Raw genomic sequence first — 21,820 nt, 5'->3', positions numbered from 1 at the left:
AGAGAGAAAAGAGAGAAAGAGAAATCAGTAAGGGGACAATTAGCCCTAGAAATGGAAAATGAAGAAGGACCAAAGGAGAAAGAGGGAGGAAATAGGGTAAGAGTATTAAGGGCTGGGGAGGGGCTCAGAGGAAGAGGTTACCTGTGGACCTGTTCTATCGGTGAATCTTAGGGTAGATAAGGGGGATGTAGCTCAGTCTCCATGGGGGTAGGGCTGGGGCTTGGCACAGAATTGGAATACACAATTTAATAATATACTGGGGTTTTATTTTTTGCAAGACAAAAATGCCTTATAGTTTCTCTAACACCAATCATAGAAAGCAAATCTTTCAAAATTTTCTAGACTAAATCTTCTCTGGTATGATACATCAGGAAGTTTCCCTCAGTGAATTGGAAGGAGATGACCCACAGGAAAGTAAGAAACCTTGGGGGTGAGATTTTTAGGTTTATCAAAAGAGATGATTACTTCACAAAGATTGAGAAATACAGCCCCAAACAGAAATCAACCTCCTACTTTCTCTCTATGGGGAAAAGTTCTGTGAAGTTTAGAAAGCTGATGGACAGATGAGAAATAAAGGCTCTATATTCTGAGATTGAAAATGTGCACAATAATAGAGTGTGAGAAAATAATTCACCTACAAGTTTTACTGCAGTTCTTTTGTGTAGAAGTCTGCAAAAGGCACTCCTCATCGCACTCCAAATGATCTAAACAAACTAAATGCCACCTAAATTATTTGGTGGAGGTGAGTGGGAGTTGGTGGGTAGGGGAAAAGGAACACGGATATTTGGATGTCTCAACCTTAAAAACTGTCATTGCTGGGATCATTAGCAATGCCATTTTATACTTCTTAACAATCACCCTATAAAATGAAAATCTTTCCTTAACTAGTTTGAATTCCCAGCAAGATTGAATTCCCCAAGATTGGGTGGTCGCTGGGTTGGTTAATTCACTCAGCTGTTTGTTCATTCATTCATTCATTCATTGACTGAATATTTATTGAGCCTCTACTCTGTTCCAGGCACTAAGTTAAGTGCAAGATACGTGTACAGCTTCTCAACTGCTTCACAGTGTACGACACAGTTTAGGTTAGGTGGACAGAGCTGGGGTCTGGGAGTCAGTAATTCCAAATTTTAGACTTATCTTTGCAGTTCTCTTGCCCTAGAGTCACTTGTTCTGTGTCTCAGCTTTCCTAGCTGTCAGAGAAGGACAGAAACAGCTCCCTCACTTCCCAGGGTACTTATATGGATAAAATGAGCTACAGAATGTAAAGGTTCTAAATATTCAACTCTGTGGGAGGCTATGGTTCCAAAAAGCAATTAAGATAAGGGATTTAATTTGTATAGAATCTCAAACAGTTTAGACTGGACTGCTGTGTTTGTTTTCTCAGATCCTTTCCCTTTTTATGAAATTCTCAAAGGAAAAAGTAAATATGGTAGGAGTTGCTGATGGAAGAGAATTGCTGTGTCTAAGAATTCACACTCTGGGATTAAAAAAAAAAAACAGCAGTTTTAAAAAAATAATAAATTAATTTTTTTGAGCTGGGTTTTAATTTCGTCTCTGCCATTTATAGCTAGGTGTCTCAAGCAAGTTACTTATTCACTGGGTACTTCAAGTTCCTCCTCACTAAGATGGCGATCAGAATAGTAGTGAAAGTGTGTACCTACGAGGGTTAAGTTAGATTATATATAAGTTAGATTATATACCTTTGACGATGATGGCTCTGGTTATAGTACCCAGCACATAGTAGGTTCTCAATAAACATTAGAACCTACATTTGATCCCACAGTTTTGCTGATAGTTTTTAAAATGAAAATAACTGGATTTTTCTTTGGGGAAACTAGAAATGCAAGGGAGGAGAAGGACAGGGATGAGGACAATATTTTGAGGAAGGCAGAATATTACTTTCTCTTATTCTTAACAAGTATTTTGTTTTGATAGCTAGGAATGAGAGGAGGTGGTTCCATTGTTGTCTTAGCTTGATTCTTGGTTTCTGTTTGAGTTTGCTGGGAAAATTGTCTACCCAAAAACTAAAGAGTTGGAGATAATGAGGAATTTTTTTTTTCATTTCTTTCTTTATTCTTTTTATTTCTCTATTTTTATTTTTTTGCAGATGAACTAAGACTATTTCTAGAACATTTTTCAGTCTTTCTTTGATCATTCTGAGATGCTTCCCCCAAAATCCAACACATCTGAGCTAAAACCAGGACTCTCCAGGCACTTTCTTAACCACTAGAATTCCAAAAGCCTCCACATCTACCTATATGAAAAGAACTGCCCTGCCTCAATTTTCTAGCTTTAGTAGAAAGTCTGGCATAATAAAGACATGGCTTTAGAACACTTATTCTCATTACCAAGGTGTCTTGGAAGATAAATTGGGATGAGAAGAAAAGATGCTTAAAATAGCCATGCAATGTTGAAGAGCCTCAGTAACTACCACTCCATGAAAGCTCTCTGTGGTGCTAGTGAACTGGCCTGCCCTCAAGCAGTGGGGGCTTTCCTGGGTTACTTTTCACAGCCCAAGGCATTCACGTGTAGACTTCATTTCTGGCAGGTAGTGTCAACAGAGTTAACTTTTTTTGCCTGGAACCAAATATTACTTTCTTAAAGAGGTATTCATGATTCTATTACCAGAATTAATTATATGTTCTGAGGCAGGGAAGGTCTTGAGTTTGGAGAACCATTTTCATACCTGCTTTCCTACATGATACCAATTTATATCTTACCTCCCACCCCCAAAGTTAGGTATTCCATACATGTTTGTGCAAGTGTAGTCATCAAAAGGGCAAGTTTGCAACTCTAGGCTGGGAACCAAATGTTATATGATTTCTAATCTTTTTACCTGTGTAGGGTATCCACTTTTCTTTATTTTCCCAACTGACTTCTGTGTCACTTTACATCGTCCTTGAAATGCCATTAATGGCTTCTATTAAAAAAGCAAGTTTCTATATCTGCCACTCTGTTACACCCTAGTCTGTGAGGGATGGCACAAAATCTTATTTGAACTGAAAGTGGGGTTGTCTGCCGTAGGGGGGCTGCACAAGTTTTGCAACCTTTCCTGTCTTTGAGACTAAATTTCAATAAGAATTCAGTTCAATTCAAATTATATAGCACTGATGTACTTTGGGATCATGGGCAGGATCCCACTATTTCAGTGCTCATATTTGCCAAATGATTTCTGCCCTTGATGAATATTTAATGCCGATTCTCTTTAAAGACAATTTCTTTTTTGATTGAAAAGCAGACTATCCTTTGAATAGCCAATGTTCTAGACATAAGGGGTATTTGACCATCAATATAAAATAACCCAGGAGGAAGTAAGAGCAATCAATCTATTGCAATAATACCTTGTTCATAATTTCCTAAGGATAGAAAGTCTAATAGCCTTCTCTCATTTATTAGAGGTAGGAACTAGCTTCCATCTGTTTCACCCCTTGTTCTAAGATGCAACCTCATGCATGATCAAGAAATCCTTTAGGAGAAACAAAAATGTATGATTCAAGTATCCTACTTCAATCAATAGAGCTTTTGAGACTCCCCCCCTCCCATAAGTTAGAGCAGACACTCCTTACTCAAGACTGGTTGACACTGCCTGCAATTTAAGAAGAGGCAAAAAAAAAAAAAAAAAAAAAAGAAGTATTCACTGGCTCAAAGACTCCAATGGATGAGGGGCCAGTTCAGAGTGATGTGTTTGATGCATTTGCTCCACCACTTCCCACAGTGTTTCAACACTGCACAGGAAGACAAATTGGTGATAGTTCTGGTATTTTAGAAATTTACTTCACGTGGGCATACATGTAAATGAAAATGAAAAATGAGCCCAGAGGCTATGGTTGAAGGTCATAAAGATGTATAACATAACTAATTATGTCAGCTGACATGTGGGTTCCCTTCAGGTCAATGTGATATCTCATGTGGGAATTTATGAATTTACTCTTTTTGCTTGTTCTCATGATGGGTTAAGGGACAACAAGTCAACTCTGAAAACCTTGCCAGCACTCTTAGATTTAGAATACCTGCCTCCTTCTTGGTCCTCAAGTATTTCTGCACAAGTGGTATTCCCAGGATAGAGCAAGGACAAAATTTCTCCTCATTTAGAGAGGGAAAGCTGCTCCCTGTACTGCCAAGGGCTCCTTTGTTGGAGGGCCTTCCTGTGGGGGCCAATTTGTGTTACACTGCAGGCTCAAATGCTCATTTTTCACCAGGCTCCTTGGTGTCCTGGGGAGCTCATGGTGCCCCCTTCTCCCTACTCCTTCTGTGGCAATTCGCAACAATTGACATTTAGCCAATATTTCATTTCTGGGTAAGAAGCTGAAGCTGCAGAAATAAAGGAAGATGTTGGCTTCTGTAGTGTGAAAGGCAGCTGAACTTCATTTTAGTCTTATAACATTGATCTTTCTTTCCTTTCATGTCATTGCATAAGCAATTTACAGTAGCGCGAGGCAAGTAGGCTCATTTAATCATTCTGCTCAAGAACATGCAAGATCTCTAAAAATGATAACCACACATGAATTGATAAGCAGTTTCAAAGCATAGCTAAAACAGCATTTCACTGAATAAAAAACCATTAGGCTTGTTTTATTCAGTTAAGATAAATATAGCCCATCCCATTCTTTTTCCACTTCATCTCTCCCAATGGGCAAGTTCAATTAAACCACTTATTCTTCTTGGTTGACTGCTGCTCTCCCAAATTGGAATGAGCAAGGTTTATTGTAAATGCCCTTTTGATTCCATTATTGCTATCTGCCCTATTTTACCCATTTAAAAATAGTTTGGGATTCATTAACCATGCCTCACAAATGGATGTTTAATCCAGAGTCGGGAATCTAAAAGAGCTTCTATATTTGCATTATGGACTTGTAATTCCTTTTATCAAAGAATTTTCCTATTACTTCGTGAATTTTAGTGCCTGACTCTCAATATTACAATTTCTGCAAATGTTGTATCTATTGGGATACATATTTTTAAAAGTCATAAATGTGGCTGAGTCAAAACAGAGTATCAAGATTAGATGTGACTTAAGAGGCATCAAAATCATTACAAGTAAAGTTTTTATGTAGATAATTCCTTTATATTTGCTTAAAGTGATTCAATCTTCTGCAATTTCTTAGGAGCATTTACTTGGAAGTACCATCCTTCTCTACTTCCTCATCTATAAAGGTGGCCAGGACTGGGAGGGAGAGGGGATCATTTGATGGCTAACTGACATCTCCCTCATTAATGTGGATTCCTGGTAGGCGACATTAATTCTGTAATCAATGGGATCATGGCCTAGGAAAAGGCAGTAGGGTCTAGGGAAAGAATATGCCCGCAAAAGGGATTAGTTTATCTTGAAATATGGCCACTTCTTACCTCTTCAACCAGTTGCAGCATACGACGGGTGCTTTCCAGTGACTGAGATTTAAAAAAAAAAAAGTTATGAGTGCAGGATCCAGAGGTCTTTGAAAATCAGAACTACTCTCTTCACTTGAGAAACACAAAGGGTTACTTTTTTTTTTTTCACAAAGGGTTACTATCACATATTCTTTTAAGTTTATGACTGAAACACATTTTCAATCTCTTTCCTATCAGTCTTTCTACATAATAAGATTCCCTAAAGCAATTACATTAAAGCTGATCTTCTAAAATCAAAACCATATGAAGCTGATCTTGATATCAAAGACAAAGTAATCTGGAAAAGATAATTTTGCATGTGCAGGATGCATGAAAAATTATCTCAAATACTCAGAGGATTAATTTGGCCTCCTTGGACCAGGAATATTGAGTTTTAAACACAAACATAATTTTTCATGAATTGAGATGAATCTAACATCAAGTTTCTTATAAAGCTCCTAGAAACACAATTGGAAGCTCTTATCAATACAAATTAAGCTGTCGCCTTAGGGTGAAAAAAAATTCAAGCATGTTTGAAATAACTAGCCTATAGGAGACAGCTATAATAATTATCTCCATCCTTAGATAAGACAAAGTGAGATGGAAAGTCTGAAGTCAGCACTGGTCCCTCGGGCACATCGTTGTCACTTTTTTCTCAATTCCTTTGAAACTAACTAGTAGACTCCGGCAACCACTGTGATTTCTCAAAGCTTTGCTTTTAAGTGACAAACTTATTTTGGACAAGATTCTGCAAGAACGGGAAGAACGTGAACTTTCCTGGAAGAGCTGTCAGGAGGCTGCTTGTTGAAATAGAATGGCTGTAAGCAGTGGTATCCTGGTAAATGCTAAAATATATGAATATTAATATGTAAAAAGATATGAATATGTGTATTTAAATTGGTTATTTTCCCGATATAGGGGAAGGAGAGCATAGTATTTACAAATAATAAAACATACAGTGCCCTTTATTATATATTCCATGTAGCCAATTGATTCTCACAGTAAGGTTTGTTAAGTTTTACTGAACTCTTGTGTCCATTGCTAAGCATGCAAAGAACAAGTGTAGTTCTGACATGGATGTCGGTTGATATTTTCATTAACAAGTAAGAGGACAGTGCAACAATGAAGATATATTAGACCTTTGCTAGTTTGTCAATGATGCAAGTGACTGCTGAAGAGAATAAAAATTTTCAAATACTAGAAGATTTTCTCCATTTTTTGTGTTAATTAAAGAGTAATGGCTAGAGACACGCACACTTTTAAGTTTATTCTGTTATTAATATTTTCTCTACTTTCTTAAGTCTAGACAGTCAACAAAACAGTAAGTCAAATCCTGATTTGTAGTGTTTGCAGATTCCTGTGATATAAATACTCCTAACCTGTCTGATTTTTAAGCAGCGTGGTGTCACTAAAGGTGAACTTGGGAAGGTGTACAGTAACACACTGTTATAGGGTATTCCTATATTATAGCTATAAAACCAAGAACTTTGAGAGCATAGGTAGTAGTAAAATATAGGAAAATAATTAAGAAGTGATGAATTTTGAGTATTTATTGCCTTTGATTTTTAATTAATATCATCTATTTTTGTCAATTTATATAATTAAATTTTAATACCAGCCTGTAAAATTCTAGAAAACATAACAATCAGCTCTCAGAATTAGGCCACCTCCAGACACCCAAAGCCATTGCTTTTTTTAGAGGGTCTTGATTTCTCTAGATTTTTAGAAATTGGGAGTTTAGGCTAAGATATTAATTGTATATAGGTTTATCAACCCATTCCTGTCTGTAGAGGTGTCAGGTGTATAGAAAATCAGTCATACTCCTCTGTTTTTTAAATTGAGATGTTAAAAAACCTTTTCCGCCTGAACCTGAATAAGACCAAGTACTCAGCTCCCCATCTTTTGCTCTTTATGTCCCATCCCTCACCTCATCAGCCAGTTGGTCAGCCCTTCGCTGCATCTCCTCCAGCTCATTGCGCATGTCTGCGTCTTCGGCCATGGTAGTGGTTGGGGGTGGCTGGGTGCTTGGGCTGGGGGATCAGTGATGGCTTTGGACACAGAACCTGGAAAAAGCAGATTTGAACATGTAAGAGTTTATATAAGGACATGTCGTATGTGCAACAGGAGATCTAAATAGCCCATGCTGTCTCCATGACTCAGTCATCTTCTGAAAGATGGAAGCCATATTCAGACAGGGTTCAATAAAATTTTGCTGTTTCTCCCAAAGGTGCATTATGAATGCATACTTGCCAGCTTTACAATGTCTACCTATGAAGCATTTTTAAGACACGAACCATCCAAGAATTTGGAATGATGATATGGAGGGATATGGTTCTGGGTTAGTATATTTTTAACCTCACATTTATTTTATATTTTTATTTTATTCTTAAGAGCTTTATTGAGGTATGATGGACATACAATAAATCCCATATATTTGAAATGCATAGTTTGAAAAGTTTTGACATTTGTACACACCAAGGAAACCATGACCACAATTAGGAAAACATATCCAACATCCCCTAAAGTCTTTTCATGCTCTTTGTAATCCTACACACCCTCATCCCATATCACCTGGCCCCTGTGATGAAACAACTGCTTATCTGTTCTCTGTTACTATAATATATATAATATATATTAGTTTATATATATATAAATTATACATATATATATAAATTATATAATATATATAATATATATTAGTTTGCATTTCCCAGAATTTTATATAAATGGATGATAGAGTATGTACTGTTTTTGTCTCATTTCTTTCACTTAGCATAATTATTTTGAGATTTATTATGTTGTTGCATAAGTTAATAGTTTGTTCCTTTCTGATGTTGAGTAGTATTCCACTGCATTTAGAAGCATTTAGAACGTAGGGGCAAAGGACAGGCTACCCCCAGATATGCCACTTTGGCATGCAGATTATTTCGAGCTGAAAATAATCAAGGCTCAGAAGACTCAGGAATAATATTTGACCTTCCCCCTAACTGCCTACGAGAATTCCCCCTAACTTCCTCCAGGAAAGGAGCAATCACCACAACTAACTATAACGAGGATTAGGTGTGGTAGACAGAGAAGGATTAGTGTAGTCTGATTATTAAAATTGCTCCCTATGTCCCATGTTTCTGTATGGCCCAGCCATACAAAGGAGTAAATGTTTACCAAACATCTCAAACCCTCAAATGTTTGGTAAACATTTACTCTTTTTTATCTTCCAGTGAATTTTTTTCCTTTCCTTTGAAGTTCCAGACTCTTACCTTCTCTTTAGTTCTGGATGACATACATACCTCATTTTGCCAATCTTTGGAACCCAAATCTATGTGGATTCCCCAGACATGTATAATTAAATTTGATTTTCTCCTGTTAATCTGTCTCATGTCAGTTTAATTTTTAGACCACCTAAAAGAATCTTCAAGGATAGAGGTAAATTTTTACTCTCTAGCAAGGAGCTAAAGGCAGAAAATCTTTAGTTTCCTTCAGTTGTTATCAGAGATTGCCAAGAAGGCTTACGTGAATATGCACAGCTATTTTTCTAAAAAGAGATGGATCCTTTGTATGTGAAATATGACCAGCACATTTCTTGGTTACTCTCTTGAAATCTCATATGATACAAATTATAGGTAGTCAGACTGAGCTCCCTCCAGAGCCAATAAGCCCCCTCCCTCTCTTCCTTTTTCTTTTCTTTCTTTCTCCTCTCGTTCCTTCTTTCTCAAATATTTATTGAGTACTTGTAACATGCCAGGACAGTGTTAGGCACTAAGGATATAGTAATGAATGAGACAGGTAAATTCATTGCTGTCATAGAGCAACAGGCTAATTAGGAAGATGGGAGTAAAATAAGGAAATTAAATTATTCAGTGTGAAACTAATTATATTTGAGGACATACCATGGCTGCCCATGGGTCACAGCAGGCCTTCCTGAGGAAGTCATGTCCCCAGGAAAGGCCATCAGAGGTGATAGGATAAGAGTCTGAGGAAGGGTTTGAGATGATAAATATATGATATAAGACCTTCTCTGCGAGTAGCACAACTGTAGAAGGCATGGGCTCTTGCTTTGTGGTTGAGATGGCCAAGTGTGCATTGGAATATTTCCTCCCTCTTCCATGGTAGAGCATGGTCTTGGGGACATGGCTGCTCAGATGGGAATTACATTTCTAGTTCCCATTGCAAGGAGGTGATGCATTGCTAGAGATGGCTCATGTATTGCAGTGGGAATGATGTGCATCCTTGCCAGGCTCAGGCAGTTCAGAAGCAGGCATTCCTTCCATGTCCTCTCTTTCCCTTTCTCCCCCCCAAAAAAAAACAGGGCCCTAGTGGATGACCAGGCCATGAGACAGCAAGAACTTGGGCCCTTGGAATTCCTACATAGAGGCAAGTTGATAATGAACCATAAAGACCCAAAACTTCATAAGAAATGACAGTGCACTTCAACTATACTACACTACTGAAACTGTGAGGATTTGGTTTTGTGATAGCAGTGGGTATTATACTAACAGAGGAAGGCCTGAAGAAACTCAAAATGGGATAAAAATATTGCATAGGAGCATGATTTCCCAACCAAAAAACACATCTGTGTTTGTCTTCTATTGAAAATTGAAGATGGGAAAAGAAGTTAGATGTAGGGCCTTGGAGCAATACCATGTTTAATTATTATTCTAAAAATTATTTTTGTTATAATTTGTATTAGAAGCATTTTGTTTTTCAAAAATGAGATGAAAACTCTTCAAAAATAATCAGGTTTGCAGTGGCAGGCCCTCAACGACCTCATCTCCCAGGCCCACTGCTATACTGCTTTCTCAACAGCTAAGGTTGAACTCTTCCTGGGATTTTAATTTAGCACCTATTATTAGACTCTCCCACATGTATTACTCTTGTGAAGTAACTCAGACTATTCAGTGTTCCTCAACAGGAGGAGTCCTAAAGTGAATCTTCTTTGGAGATAATAGATTTCACAGTTCTTTTATACCCAGTGGTTCTTCAGCAAAGTGACAAATGTGGAATCACGGTAAAAAAAGAAGGAAAAAAGCTTCAGGACTACATTCTACTTACCAGCATTAAAAAAAAAAAAAAAAAAAAAAGAGGTAGTAAGCTTAGCTTAGTTCTATGGGCAGCCATTTAAAATGTCGACAGAGCATCATACCATACGCCTCCTGATTTTTTTTTTAAATGACTTATTTGAGAGAGAGAGCATGAATCAAGGGAGAGGGAAGGGGAGAGAGAGAATCTTAAGCAGATTACCCACTGAGCATGGAGCCTGGCACAGAGCTCAATCCCACAATCCTGAGATCATGGCATGAGCAGAAATCAAGAGTCAGATGCTTAACCAACTGCGCCAACCACGTTGCCCTGAGCCTGCTAATGTTTAACACCAATTCTGGCCACCAGAATATGTACTCATGATATGATATACAGCTTTAAATGCTTTGTGTTTTACTTAAACACAGATCTCCACTTTGGAAATTAGGGAACTAGCAAACAGAAACTGGAAGGAATTTACACTGAGCCACTTCTGAACCTTAAAATAAGCAGAAATAAAATTCCAGTGTTTTTCTGAATGACTGGGATCTACCCCCTAAAATAAAATGGTGTATCGATGGAAATGTAGAGTAGTTTATGAGCCACAGCTATGGTGTGAACAAGGGTTTCACAGACGATTGACTCTGGCACTCAGTTGCTGGATGACTTTGGGCAAGTTTATCACTGTCTCTGAGCCTCAGTTTTTTTCAACAGGGTACATAATTCCAGTCTCATAGCCCTTCTGAAGGTAATTATATTATAGAAAGTTCTGCCAACCTTGTTTGTAAGAATGTGGGAGCTTCATATTCAGAAAGCCTTGCTCATTCAGGATAAGCCTGTACCCATTGCTAAGAGTGGAACAAATGCAGTATTTGTTAATTAGCTTTCCTTTACTAACAGCTGGGCAGGAGACACGTTGCTGTGGTGCTGAGCACCCGCAGAAGACTGAAACCAGGGAAACCAGCAGAGTGCCAGAGCCTGCAGTCTTGAAGCAGCACCTTTCGCAAGATTGCCACGTGGAGATAAATAAGTGCACCTTCTCACCCTGTTCTCTATCTTTGTATTTTGCTGCTGAGTTCCTTGGGGGAACATCTTCCTTCACTCTAAGCAAGCAACTGACCTTTCTTTCCTCCTAACAGGTTAGTTTATTAGAAGGCAGATCCTGCACCTTCCAACCTGGATTATGATTGCTAGTTCCTTCTTCCAGGTTTATTTGCTGATAGTGCTCTGTCTCACCCTCTCTTTGTCTCTCTGTCTCTCTGTCTCTGTTTCTCTCTCTCTCTCTCTCTCACACACACACACACACACACTCTTTCTCTCTCAGGGCTCATGGGTTTCCTTGGCAATTTCCTCCCAAAGTTGCTATTCTCAGCACCTGAAAAACAGCTGTTGGGCCCCCATGGCTTCAAGCTGACGGCAGTCTACAAGGATCTGGCTGAGGGGCAGTTGGTGTGAGAGCAGAGAAGCCATGTAGTGGATATCTTTGTTTTCATCACTTCCACGGTCTCCCCAGGAACTCCCACACCTTATTCCTGCTCTCAGATGTGGGGGATGTCTGACTGGGGAGAAGGGCTGATGCATCCGTAACGGATATCAAATGCACGGCATTTCCTAGCTGAAAGAGCAATGCCCACTCTCCTAAAGAGAATACAGGGAGAGTAGGTCTGGAACATACCTCCAGATCCTCTGTTCGGATATATATTTTTTAGATTTTATTTATTTATTCATGAGAGACACAGAAAGAGAGGCAGATACACAGGCAGAGGGAGAGGCTCCATGCAGGGTGCCCAATGTGGGATTTGATCCTGGAAATCCAGGATCACGCCCTGAGCCAAAGGCAGACGCTCAACCGCTGAGTCACCCAGGCGTCCTCTCTGTTGGGATATTTGATACTAGTGTTTGATAATTCTCCCCACAAACCTCAAACCCAAGCATATTAGGCTTCTGAGGGATAGCACCTGAAGAGGCATACTGATGTTGATGAACAACAATTTGATCAGCTGAAAGAACAGTAATAGTGAAACGGCATTTATTATCTAGGTGGCATAGAACATTCACTCATATTAGCAAATTGAACCTCTATCCCATGTGTTGCTCAAGCTAGTAGTGTGGTCCCAGCCAGCAAAACCTGTTCAGTTAAGTGAAGAAACTAGGAGCAGAGCCACTCAAAACTATTCCCTGGGGCTCTGCTGTAAGATAGTCTCTCATTTTATTAAGGGTCTAACAGTATCCTAGTAATTGTCTCAAATCACCAGTGTTTAGTAAAAGGTCTGGCCCCCAGTAGGTGTTCAATTCATGTTAACTGATTTGTTGAGTGAATGAAAGCACTGTTTTGACACTCACCCCCCACCCCCACCCCCAAGTTAATGTTCCGAAGTCAGCAGTTTTCCAGGTGTTGTCTAGGGCAGTGCTTCTAAAACTTCAACAGGCATCAGAATTACTGGAAACCTGGTTAAAACAGATAACTAGGTCCCACTCTCAGAGATTCTGAGATAGGGTCCCAGATTCTGCATTTCCAATAAGCCCCAGGCCATGCTGCTGCTGTTGCCCACAAACAGCACTTCTTTGTAGCTCTGATATATAGAACCTTGTCCCCTGGAGTGTTAGTAAGTGCCACCAGGTGGGTGGGGAGCGGGAAGGTTCTGCAGTTACCCAGACTGCAGAAACTATAGGCTCAGCCAGGGGCTTCAGGACATTATGCCCAAATCCAATTCACAGCCTATTTTTATATTGGCTGTATGCAAATGATGATTTTATATTTTAAATGGTTAAAAAGACTCAAAGATGCATACTTTTTACATGCAAAAAGTATGAAATTCAAGTTTGAGGGTCTATAAATAAAGCTTTACCCATGCCCATTGCTTCCCTGTTGTCAATGGCTCTTTCAGGCTACAAAGGCAGAGTTGGGTGGTTTCAAGAGACCACGGGGCCCTCAGCACTGAAACTATTTACTTTCTGGTCCTATACAGAAAACATTTGCTGATCCCTGGGTTAAATCAAGTTGAACAATGCTTTAAGGAAAGCATTCCTTATTGGTCTTTTGTATCCATTTCCCGTAGAGAGACACAAAGCGGGGTGTTCTCTTCTGTCTATATTTGAAGAAGCTCCTTCTCATGGACCTTCCTGCAAAGTGGTTTGTGTTTCCTGGACCATTTTTTATTTATTTCTTTATTTTTTAAAGATTCATTTATTTATTTGAAAGAGAGAGAGAGAAGGAGAGAGCATTCACCCACGGGTAGAGGGAGAGGGGCAAGGAGAGTGATAAGCAGTCTGCACCACGTGCAGAGCCTAACTTGGGGCTTGATCTCATGAGCCCAAGATCACGACCTGAGCCAAAACCAAGAGTTGGATGCTCCAACTCCACCACCCAGGAGCCTCTGGACCATTTTTAAATTTAACATATAATATATATTTGCTTTTGATTGGCAATTTCTCTACAATCAGATTTAATCCATGTAATTCATCACAAGGTGCCTGCACAGCCTTCAGAGATTCCTAATTTCCATGACCAACTGCAGGCCTATGTTCCCAGCCCCAGCAGCAGCACTGGACTGCATTAGGGACAAAAACATCTGAGAAGCTGTTGCTGTCACAGTATGTGGTACAAAGCAGGCAGGCTGCCGCTATTCCTTGATGTCAAATATAAATCGCAAAGCTTTCCATTTTCTAATGCTGCACGCAAGTCTATTTGAGTCTCATATTAGACATGAGGCAAGTGAAATACAGAGACAACCCTTCCTTATTAAGGGGCTTACTTATCTTCATGCATTAGGCTAAGACTGTTCTCTTGATGTAGAGTCTGGGTTTTACCTTTTAATTAATAAAACAAATAAACAAGCCCACATATATCAACATCTATCGGCTGAATTATCACAGAGCCGAAACCTACAACTTGGTATCTTCTCACACTGCTAATCATTTGAACGAAACCTCTTCAAGATAATCTCTCTCTCCTTCTGTACAAACTGCCTGCTTTCTGGTGGGGATACACTTTAAAATTCAACAAAATTTTATCAAAGACTTACTGTAATCAACCAAGCCCAAAGAAGAACAAAGAGACTTTATAAACCGAGTGGACAACTCTCCTTAATTATTAATAAAATCACATGAACACTCACTGAGGGCTTACTCTTTGCTAGGCCCTGTTTTAAGTGCTTCTCATATAATAACTTACATGAATCTTCAATGCCATATGGTGTGCATACTACTATCATCCCCAATTGGCAGATTAGAAAATACGTTTAGAGGTAACTCTCTATTAACTACAGAGAAATTTCAGATCAAGAACCTATTTATGTCATTTTTGAAAGCATATTTTCTTTCTTTTTTTTTTTGAAAGCATATTTTTCCTCAAAGCACATTGTATAGCTATTTTTGTCTTTTAATCAAAAACTGAAAACTATTTTATTTTTAGTTTCATTTATATATTAGAAAATAACATAGAGTGGTTTGACAGATATATCTCAGGATACTCCAGCTTTTGATATCATCTATCATCTCTACCTATGCTTTTAATCTCTAGTTCTTCTTTCCCCCCTGTTTTTTGCTTATTTTATTTCTCTTTTCCTCCTAGGATATGACTGTGTTCTCTTTATCTTTTTGAATTGACAAAATATTCATTTATTTCACATTTTTCTTGTTTTTGGTACAGCATGCTTATTGCTAGAAATTATTTTCTATGTGTTATTGTGGCTCTACCCTAAAAATTTGGGCATACATTATAGCCTTTGTCATTTATTTCTAAATAGCATTAAATTTCAGTTTTAATTTCCTCTATTCTCATTTCTTCTGTTTCAATTTTTATTTCAAGTAACTCTTGAGTTATTTAAAAGTATGGTTTTAAAATTTAAATAACAGAAAAAATTTAAATAATAGAATTTTTTAATTGTCATTGCTAATTTTATTTTCATCATGATCAGTGAAGGTGGCCCATGTGATTTGGTTTTTGAAATTAGGTGAGATTTCCTTTGTACCCCAGTGCCTGGGCAATTTCTGGGAAAGGTTGATTTGTGTTTAAAAAGAAAGTCTATTCTATCGTTGATTTTCTCTTGCTACCTATCTATATCAAATCAAGCTAAAAAGGAAGATCTGTTATTCAAACACCCTGAAATCTTTAGTCAGTTGATCTATTGATTTTCATGTATTCAAGTCCCTGGCAGTACTATAGCTTTATCAATTTCTTCTTAAATTTCAGCCCATTTCTTGCTTTTTATATTTTGCGGCTGCATTGTCACAAAATAGTCCCAAGATCACTTTTTCATAGTAAATTATAGCTTTTATTGATATTAAATAATAGAACTGTATCCATAGACTTTATTTATTTATATTAATATTACATTAGTTTCATACCAATTGACACTATTATAATATCATTGAATATACTTCCTATGCTGTACCTTTCATCCCCATGACTTACTCATTCCATAGCTGGAAGCTTATGTCTCCTGTTCCCAGTCACTATGGTATTTATGCCACACAACTTTGGTCAAACTTAAGGGTTGGGAATATATGTCTTGGCTCTATTCCTGTCATCTTCTAAAACAAACCCAAATAACAGCAACAACAAACCAGTATCATGCATCTAAGATGTGGGAGCTCTCATTTGGCTCATGACTCCGAATCAAACAGTGGGGCAGTCACCAGTTTTCTTTGGGTTTTTGCCCTTACTCTTGAGAAGGAGCTGGTACTTGGATGTGTTTGGAGGCAAGATCTCTTTCCTCAACTATAATGCTTGGATCTCTTCTCCAGTTACAATGATAATGAGAGGTGATCAAGGATGGACCTACTGCCATTATTTTTACTGGATGAAATTTATTACCTGAAGATAATAAATGCAACCATAAGACTCAAAGTGCCCATTCTAAGGGAATAGTGAAGTGCAGTTACTGCTGCTGAGACAAGTCCTCAAGATTCCTCAAGTGCATCAGGAGCATTATTTACTCTGAATAATTAGAATTTGCCCCAGGTTTGAAGCAGCCTTTCTCAATTAAGAAAAATCAGCTGCATTTATCCAATATTCTATGTCATTGTAACTCTTGCTGTCTAAATATTATGCATAATAATAATCATTTACTGAGAACTTGCTATGCGCTAGGAACTTTATATAAAGCTTGGTGGATATATAGGAACCCCCAAACCTTTGCTACTCCAACTGCAGTTCCCAGACCAGCAGCATCAGCCTCTCCTGGGAGCTTGTTAGAAATGCAGAATTATAGTCTCTACCCCAGACCTCCTGAGTGAGATCATCTACTGAACAAGATCTTCAAGCATCAGGAGTTTAAGAAGTGCTACCCCAAAACATGTTATCTCCATAGTAAGCAAGAAAAAATGATATATTAGTTGCCTTGATAACCAGCCAAGATCAGAAGGTCAGTGGAAGAGGCTGAGAGTTCCAAGTGGGGGAGCCAGACTCTGGGCCTATACTTCCACCACTGCACCCCATGCCATTATTCCATTTTGACCATTCTACACAACTTGCGCACTTCCAGCAGCATTTGCTTCTCAGCAGACAGGAAGCTCCATGGCCAGAGGTTCCAAATGTCTCACAACAGTGTCTTGTACTTGGAGGATGGTCACACTGGCTAATTTCTATGAGATAGTCTTTCATTCAGAGAACAAGGGGAAGATGTTTATCAGGAAAAGCACACAGAGACTTTTCTTCTCCAAATAGCAGAGTCTGTGAAGGCTAAGACTTGATTAAGATGATTAGAGCTGGATAGTCCTGATAAACTCTTCCTCTGAAAATGATAATAATTAAATTACATGTCTTAATGACAAACTAAGGATCAGAGCAAATAATAATTTTTAGCAAGGTAGCAAGGTTCTGTTTATATTTCTATTGTTAAAAATGGCCAGTTCTTAAATCTGCTGTGTTTGTGGTTGTGTAAGTTCTTCAAAGTGTGTCCTGGACTTGGTTCCTTGTTCTTATATGTTGGATATTTTTGTGCATGAAATTCAACTTCCTTCTTTCTTCATAGTAGGCACTACTGGTATTAACAAATTATTTAGTTGAATTAAAAAAGATTTATCTTTCAAATACGAAGAACAGTGGCTCATGAACAGATTTACTGCCTTACTTCCATTTTATGCCCAATATCTGGCTCACTGATAAGTTGCAGTGCTCATGATAGCACTTCATAGCACGGTCTAAAGTTTCCTTGCATCTAAACTTTTTTATTTTCTTGTAAAAATGCAGACTATCAATCATACCACCTATGGAAGGATGAAGGTGGTGCTAGAATTTGCATTTCCTGCAACAACTATAGGTCCTCCTTATGCCCCTAGAATGGGAGGATTCATGTATAGCTTTGTGTAGTGCTGAAGGGCTTTGCAAGTATCCAATGGGAAACTCTGATAATCCTAGATAATTCTAGATAATAATTTATCTAGATGATAAAACCATCTAGAAATGCAAATATAAAAAATATATAAAATATATTATAAAAAATATATAAAAATATTAAAAAAGGCAGCTTCCCTTTCTCCCCACCATGTTCTTCTCAATATCTGATGGCACAGAATGGGCTAGATTAAACACCATGAATGCATTCCTTACAGGAAAATTTGCCTTAAGAACCATCTCAAGTGAACAAATATTTCAACCAGCTCAGAGGTATGTCACCATTTCCCCAGTATCTCTGAGGGAAGCCACTGACCACCATTACAGCCCCATGCCTTTCAAGCTTGGCTTCCTTATTTTTCAAATCATTGTGTCCCACCCAAATTCTACATGGGATTCTGTGTCTCTACATCTAGATATATAAACAAATACAGTCCTGATCTGGTTTCTTTTGAAAAAAAGTCTGACTTCCCTGATGATCCCCTTCCCTGGGCTACTCTGGGCATGACACCGTGGCTGATAGGCAGCTTCAGCTTCGCTTTTTGTTTTTTAGGGTCCTGATCTGGGACCCTAAAGCAGCCAGCTCCCAGGCAGCCAGCTTTGGCATCTCTTAATTGCAACAAGGCTGCTAGCCACAACCAACACTGATTATGCCTAAATCTCTCTTTTTCAAAAGTGCCAATGTTTCCTTTGTTTTGCAAATACAGCCAAATGGGTATTCAGCACTGAGGTTTGTATTATGCCACAGTTCCTGATTGTTTACTTGGGAGCCAAGCACAGAGGACTCACTGATGGGAAGAGAGGGAAGGGCAGAATGGGACTTCATCTCATTTACCCTGATCCTAGTCAAAGCAAACCACAGTAATTGGTTCAGCCATTTAACCAATGTTTACAGAGTGCTACGCTAGTGCAGCCACATTCAGCATGCAGCTGGAGTGGAACGGCCACCTCTAAGGGTTGGCTCTAGGAGCTCTAGGGAGAAACCTTTTGCTTCCAGGTCTCTTCTTTCATTTTGTCTAGGAGGGAACTAATGAAAATGTTTGTATTCTAAGGAACCTGGCTGGTTCCTGGAAACAGTGATATCTATGCAGGACTACACTTGGGCACATGAGAAACAAGTCTCTTTATAACCTAAATAAAATGGTTTCACTCAGGAGTACATGAACTGATAAAATCCAAGACCACGCAAAAAGACCATCATTCTAATCAAAACAAACTATTTCTGTGCCCACAGGACCAAATCAATCAACAGTTGTTAGCTGCTATATATTCCTGTTCACTGATAGTCTTGCCTTCGGTAATGGATATTGGTGCTCTCTTCAGCCTCCTGGGATCTCTCTCACTTGTTCCATGTAGGTGTCCCCTAGTTTTGTCATATTTCACTCCTGACTCTTCCTTGGGACCATTTTTGTAAGACCCCATAAGGCTGCTTCACCTGATCCATTGAAGGCTGTAAGTGCCCAGGTCTCACCAGGGCAGACCCATAGCTGTTAACCCACTGGCACAGCAGAACAGAAGTCCAGCTGTTTTTATCTTAAGGCAAGGCATATCATGAGGTATATTGGACCATCTAAAGGTTCTCTGGGGGTCCTGCCACATCTAAGACCTCTCCTGCAATTGCCCCACTGCCTGGCTTCCTCTCTGTCTAGCTGTCCTGCTTCCTCCTCTTCTTTCTTGTTTCTCCTGGCAGCACTTCCTTAATAAATCATTGCATACACATCCTTGTCTAAGAGTCTGCTTCTGAGGAACCCAGCCTGAAACAACTTCCATTGGCTTGGGAGTTATATGATATGAAGTATGGGGCACTGTAAACCAGGGACTGAAAAGAATGAATAAATCACTGCATCTGGAAAGGGGCACGGGCAGGGGGAGAACAGAAACTGCTTGCATTCCTAGCCATGCCAAAGAATATGCTAAGTCCCAGCTGTACTTACTTGGGTTTGAAGACTCCACAACCAAATCATCATAGAGTGGCTAGAATTTGAGGGTTATTGGAGCATCATCCTCATGGGAGGAAGGAAAGCTCAGAGAGGTGGAGTAGTTTGTTGGCAGCCACATCATCATCTGGAACTCAAATCTTTAACTCCCAATCTAGCGTTCATCTTAAGGTACTACCGACATCACACACATTAGAAAACTTGGAAGGAAGGGATTCATCTTGTCTGGGCTTATTGAAGGTTTTCAGAATGTCTAAATATACCATGACTTATGCCAATGTGGCCTGTGCTCTTTTCCTACTGTTAAGTTGAGGCAATTGCTCTTTTTATCTGCCATCATAGCATCTCTCTACTAACAAAACCCAAACTAGTTTCCTCTAGCTTAGATGTCTTCTGGAAGGACTGATTTTGATATAGAATGTTTTCTCTCCTGAATTAAAAGGAGGCATATGAGCTACATGGGGCTTATCAAAGAAACAGTATTATTTGTGTTGCTAAACTAATTGGATTTTGGCATTTTCTTTCTGCGGACATAAAGGTGAATGATGTTGATTATCATGATCTATTTTCCTAGGAAAGGTATTCATGATGAAGAGTCCTCCACATCCTAGACCTGTTATCCGTGTGAATAATTTGTCCAAAACCCTAGACTTCCTGTGTTTTCTTCACAATTAAAACATAAATGCACACCAGATTATTAACTTAATCCTTTTAACATTTGGTTTTAATGGACTCATGTTTCGAACTTAACCTCATTCTAAGTAATAACATCTATCCAACCAGAAGTTTTATGTGTTAGTTATGTTTTCCTAATATACACTGAAATAGACACACAACTATTTTTCTTAGAATCTGGGAGCCCACAGAACAAATGAGTGATTACCATCAAATGTCCATACTCTTTAATTTGTGGTTAAACTTGAAGCTAAGAGGACAACAGGGAGGTAAAGGTCTTGGAAATCGTACTAAAACGTACTAAAGATGAACGAAGGCATGAGGGTATTTAGTAGGAGAAAGAAGGCAGAGCATGACTCAAGACTCAACAGTTACCACAAGGAAGGGTCTTGTTCTATACAAGTCGTTATTTGTTATTAACTTAAAATTCTTTGGCATGGATATGTGCAGGTTGTAAACTTTACACCAGAGGTGGTTGGTAAACACTATATGCACCAGAATTGGGAATATACAGTTCTGGGTGGGGAGTGAGCATTTCAAAGATTCTTAATCAGAAACCCACATTCCTGAAGACAGCTACTACAAGAGCTTCAATCCTTTTTACTGTGGTCTACTGGGAGGTTTGGTAAGTAACAAAATGGGCATTAGGAATGACTTATCATTGGTGAAATGAGTTCTCAAAATATGCAAATTGGCTAGAAATACCGTACAGACACTAACATCCCCCATAACATAAATACATAAATAAGGTGTGTGTGTGTGTCTGTGCGCGCGTGTGTGTCTGTGTGTGTGTCTACTTGATCTGGATCGATGCTATTGCTTAAAGTGTAAAATTGGTCCTTTATTTTGTTATGATTAAGCAATACTCTGCTTACTGGTTCTCATCTGGAGAGCTTGTTAAAACGGAGACTGCTGATGTCTGATAATTTGCACTTCTAAGAAATTCTCAGGTGATACCACTGTGTATGGTACAGGGAACACACTTTAAGAACCAGTGCTCTTACCTGATCTGACAACAAGGTCACCTGAATTTTGTTACTAGAATATCTTTGCATCTTCCCTGGATAAGCTTTTTATACAAGGTTTTTACTGGAGTGCCCATAAGAAAGTTGGGACATTGTGTTGGTAGAACAGGTTGTCCAACTAGGATTGTGTCTTCTAGTTAAGGTGTAGTTAAGATATTGATGATACAAGCATGGATTCCCCACATAAGAGTGGGTTCTTTGTATCCAGGGAAATTGGGATTTGCTGATTAGCCAGAGCAAAATCTTTTAACTCATCTCTCAGTATCCACTTCTTCCATAGGCAGTCATGGAGCTCAGAACTTAGATGGACCTAATTCTAACCTCTTGTCCCTTTTGGGAAAGGTTTGCCATGAAGGAAGGAACAACATCCCCTTTTCGGGATTAAAGGATCCACTGTGGTTGTAAACATGGAAGACATTCCCTAAGTGGACAAGTTCTAGGGAGGAGCTGACTCACTT

The 21,820-nt window shown here is 38.8% G+C and overlaps 1 protein-coding gene across 3 annotated transcripts in view; it reads right to left on the bottom strand.

Moving 5' to 3' along the window:
- SNAP25 (synaptosome associated protein 25) overlaps positions 1–21,820 on the bottom strand; it is a 77,537-nt gene that overhangs the window by 17,838 nt on the left and 37,879 nt on the right. For all 3 annotated transcript variants that reach the window (XM_055307356.1, XM_055307350.1, XM_055307361.1), the window contains exons 2-3: positions 7,298–7,433; positions 5,350–5,391 (exon numbers count right to left, since the gene is read on the bottom strand). In XM_055307356.1, coding sequence (XP_055163331.1) covers positions 5,350–5,391; positions 7,298–7,369 — 114 coding nt within the window. In that variant the 5' untranslated portion in view covers positions 7,370–7,433. The remainder of the gene's footprint in view (positions 1–5,349; positions 5,392–7,297; positions 7,434–21,820) is intronic.

The sequence above is a fragment of the Nyctereutes procyonoides genome, unplaced genomic scaffold (genome assembly GCF_905146905.1).
Source record: "Nyctereutes procyonoides isolate TBG_1078 unplaced genomic scaffold, NYPRO_anot_genome, whole genome shotgun sequence".
In the NCBI taxonomy this organism is placed as follows: Eukaryota; Metazoa; Chordata; class Mammalia; order Carnivora; family Canidae; genus Nyctereutes; species Nyctereutes procyonoides.
Note: the sequence above shows the minus strand (reverse complement) of the source record. Positions and strands in the feature narration are given on the sequence as shown.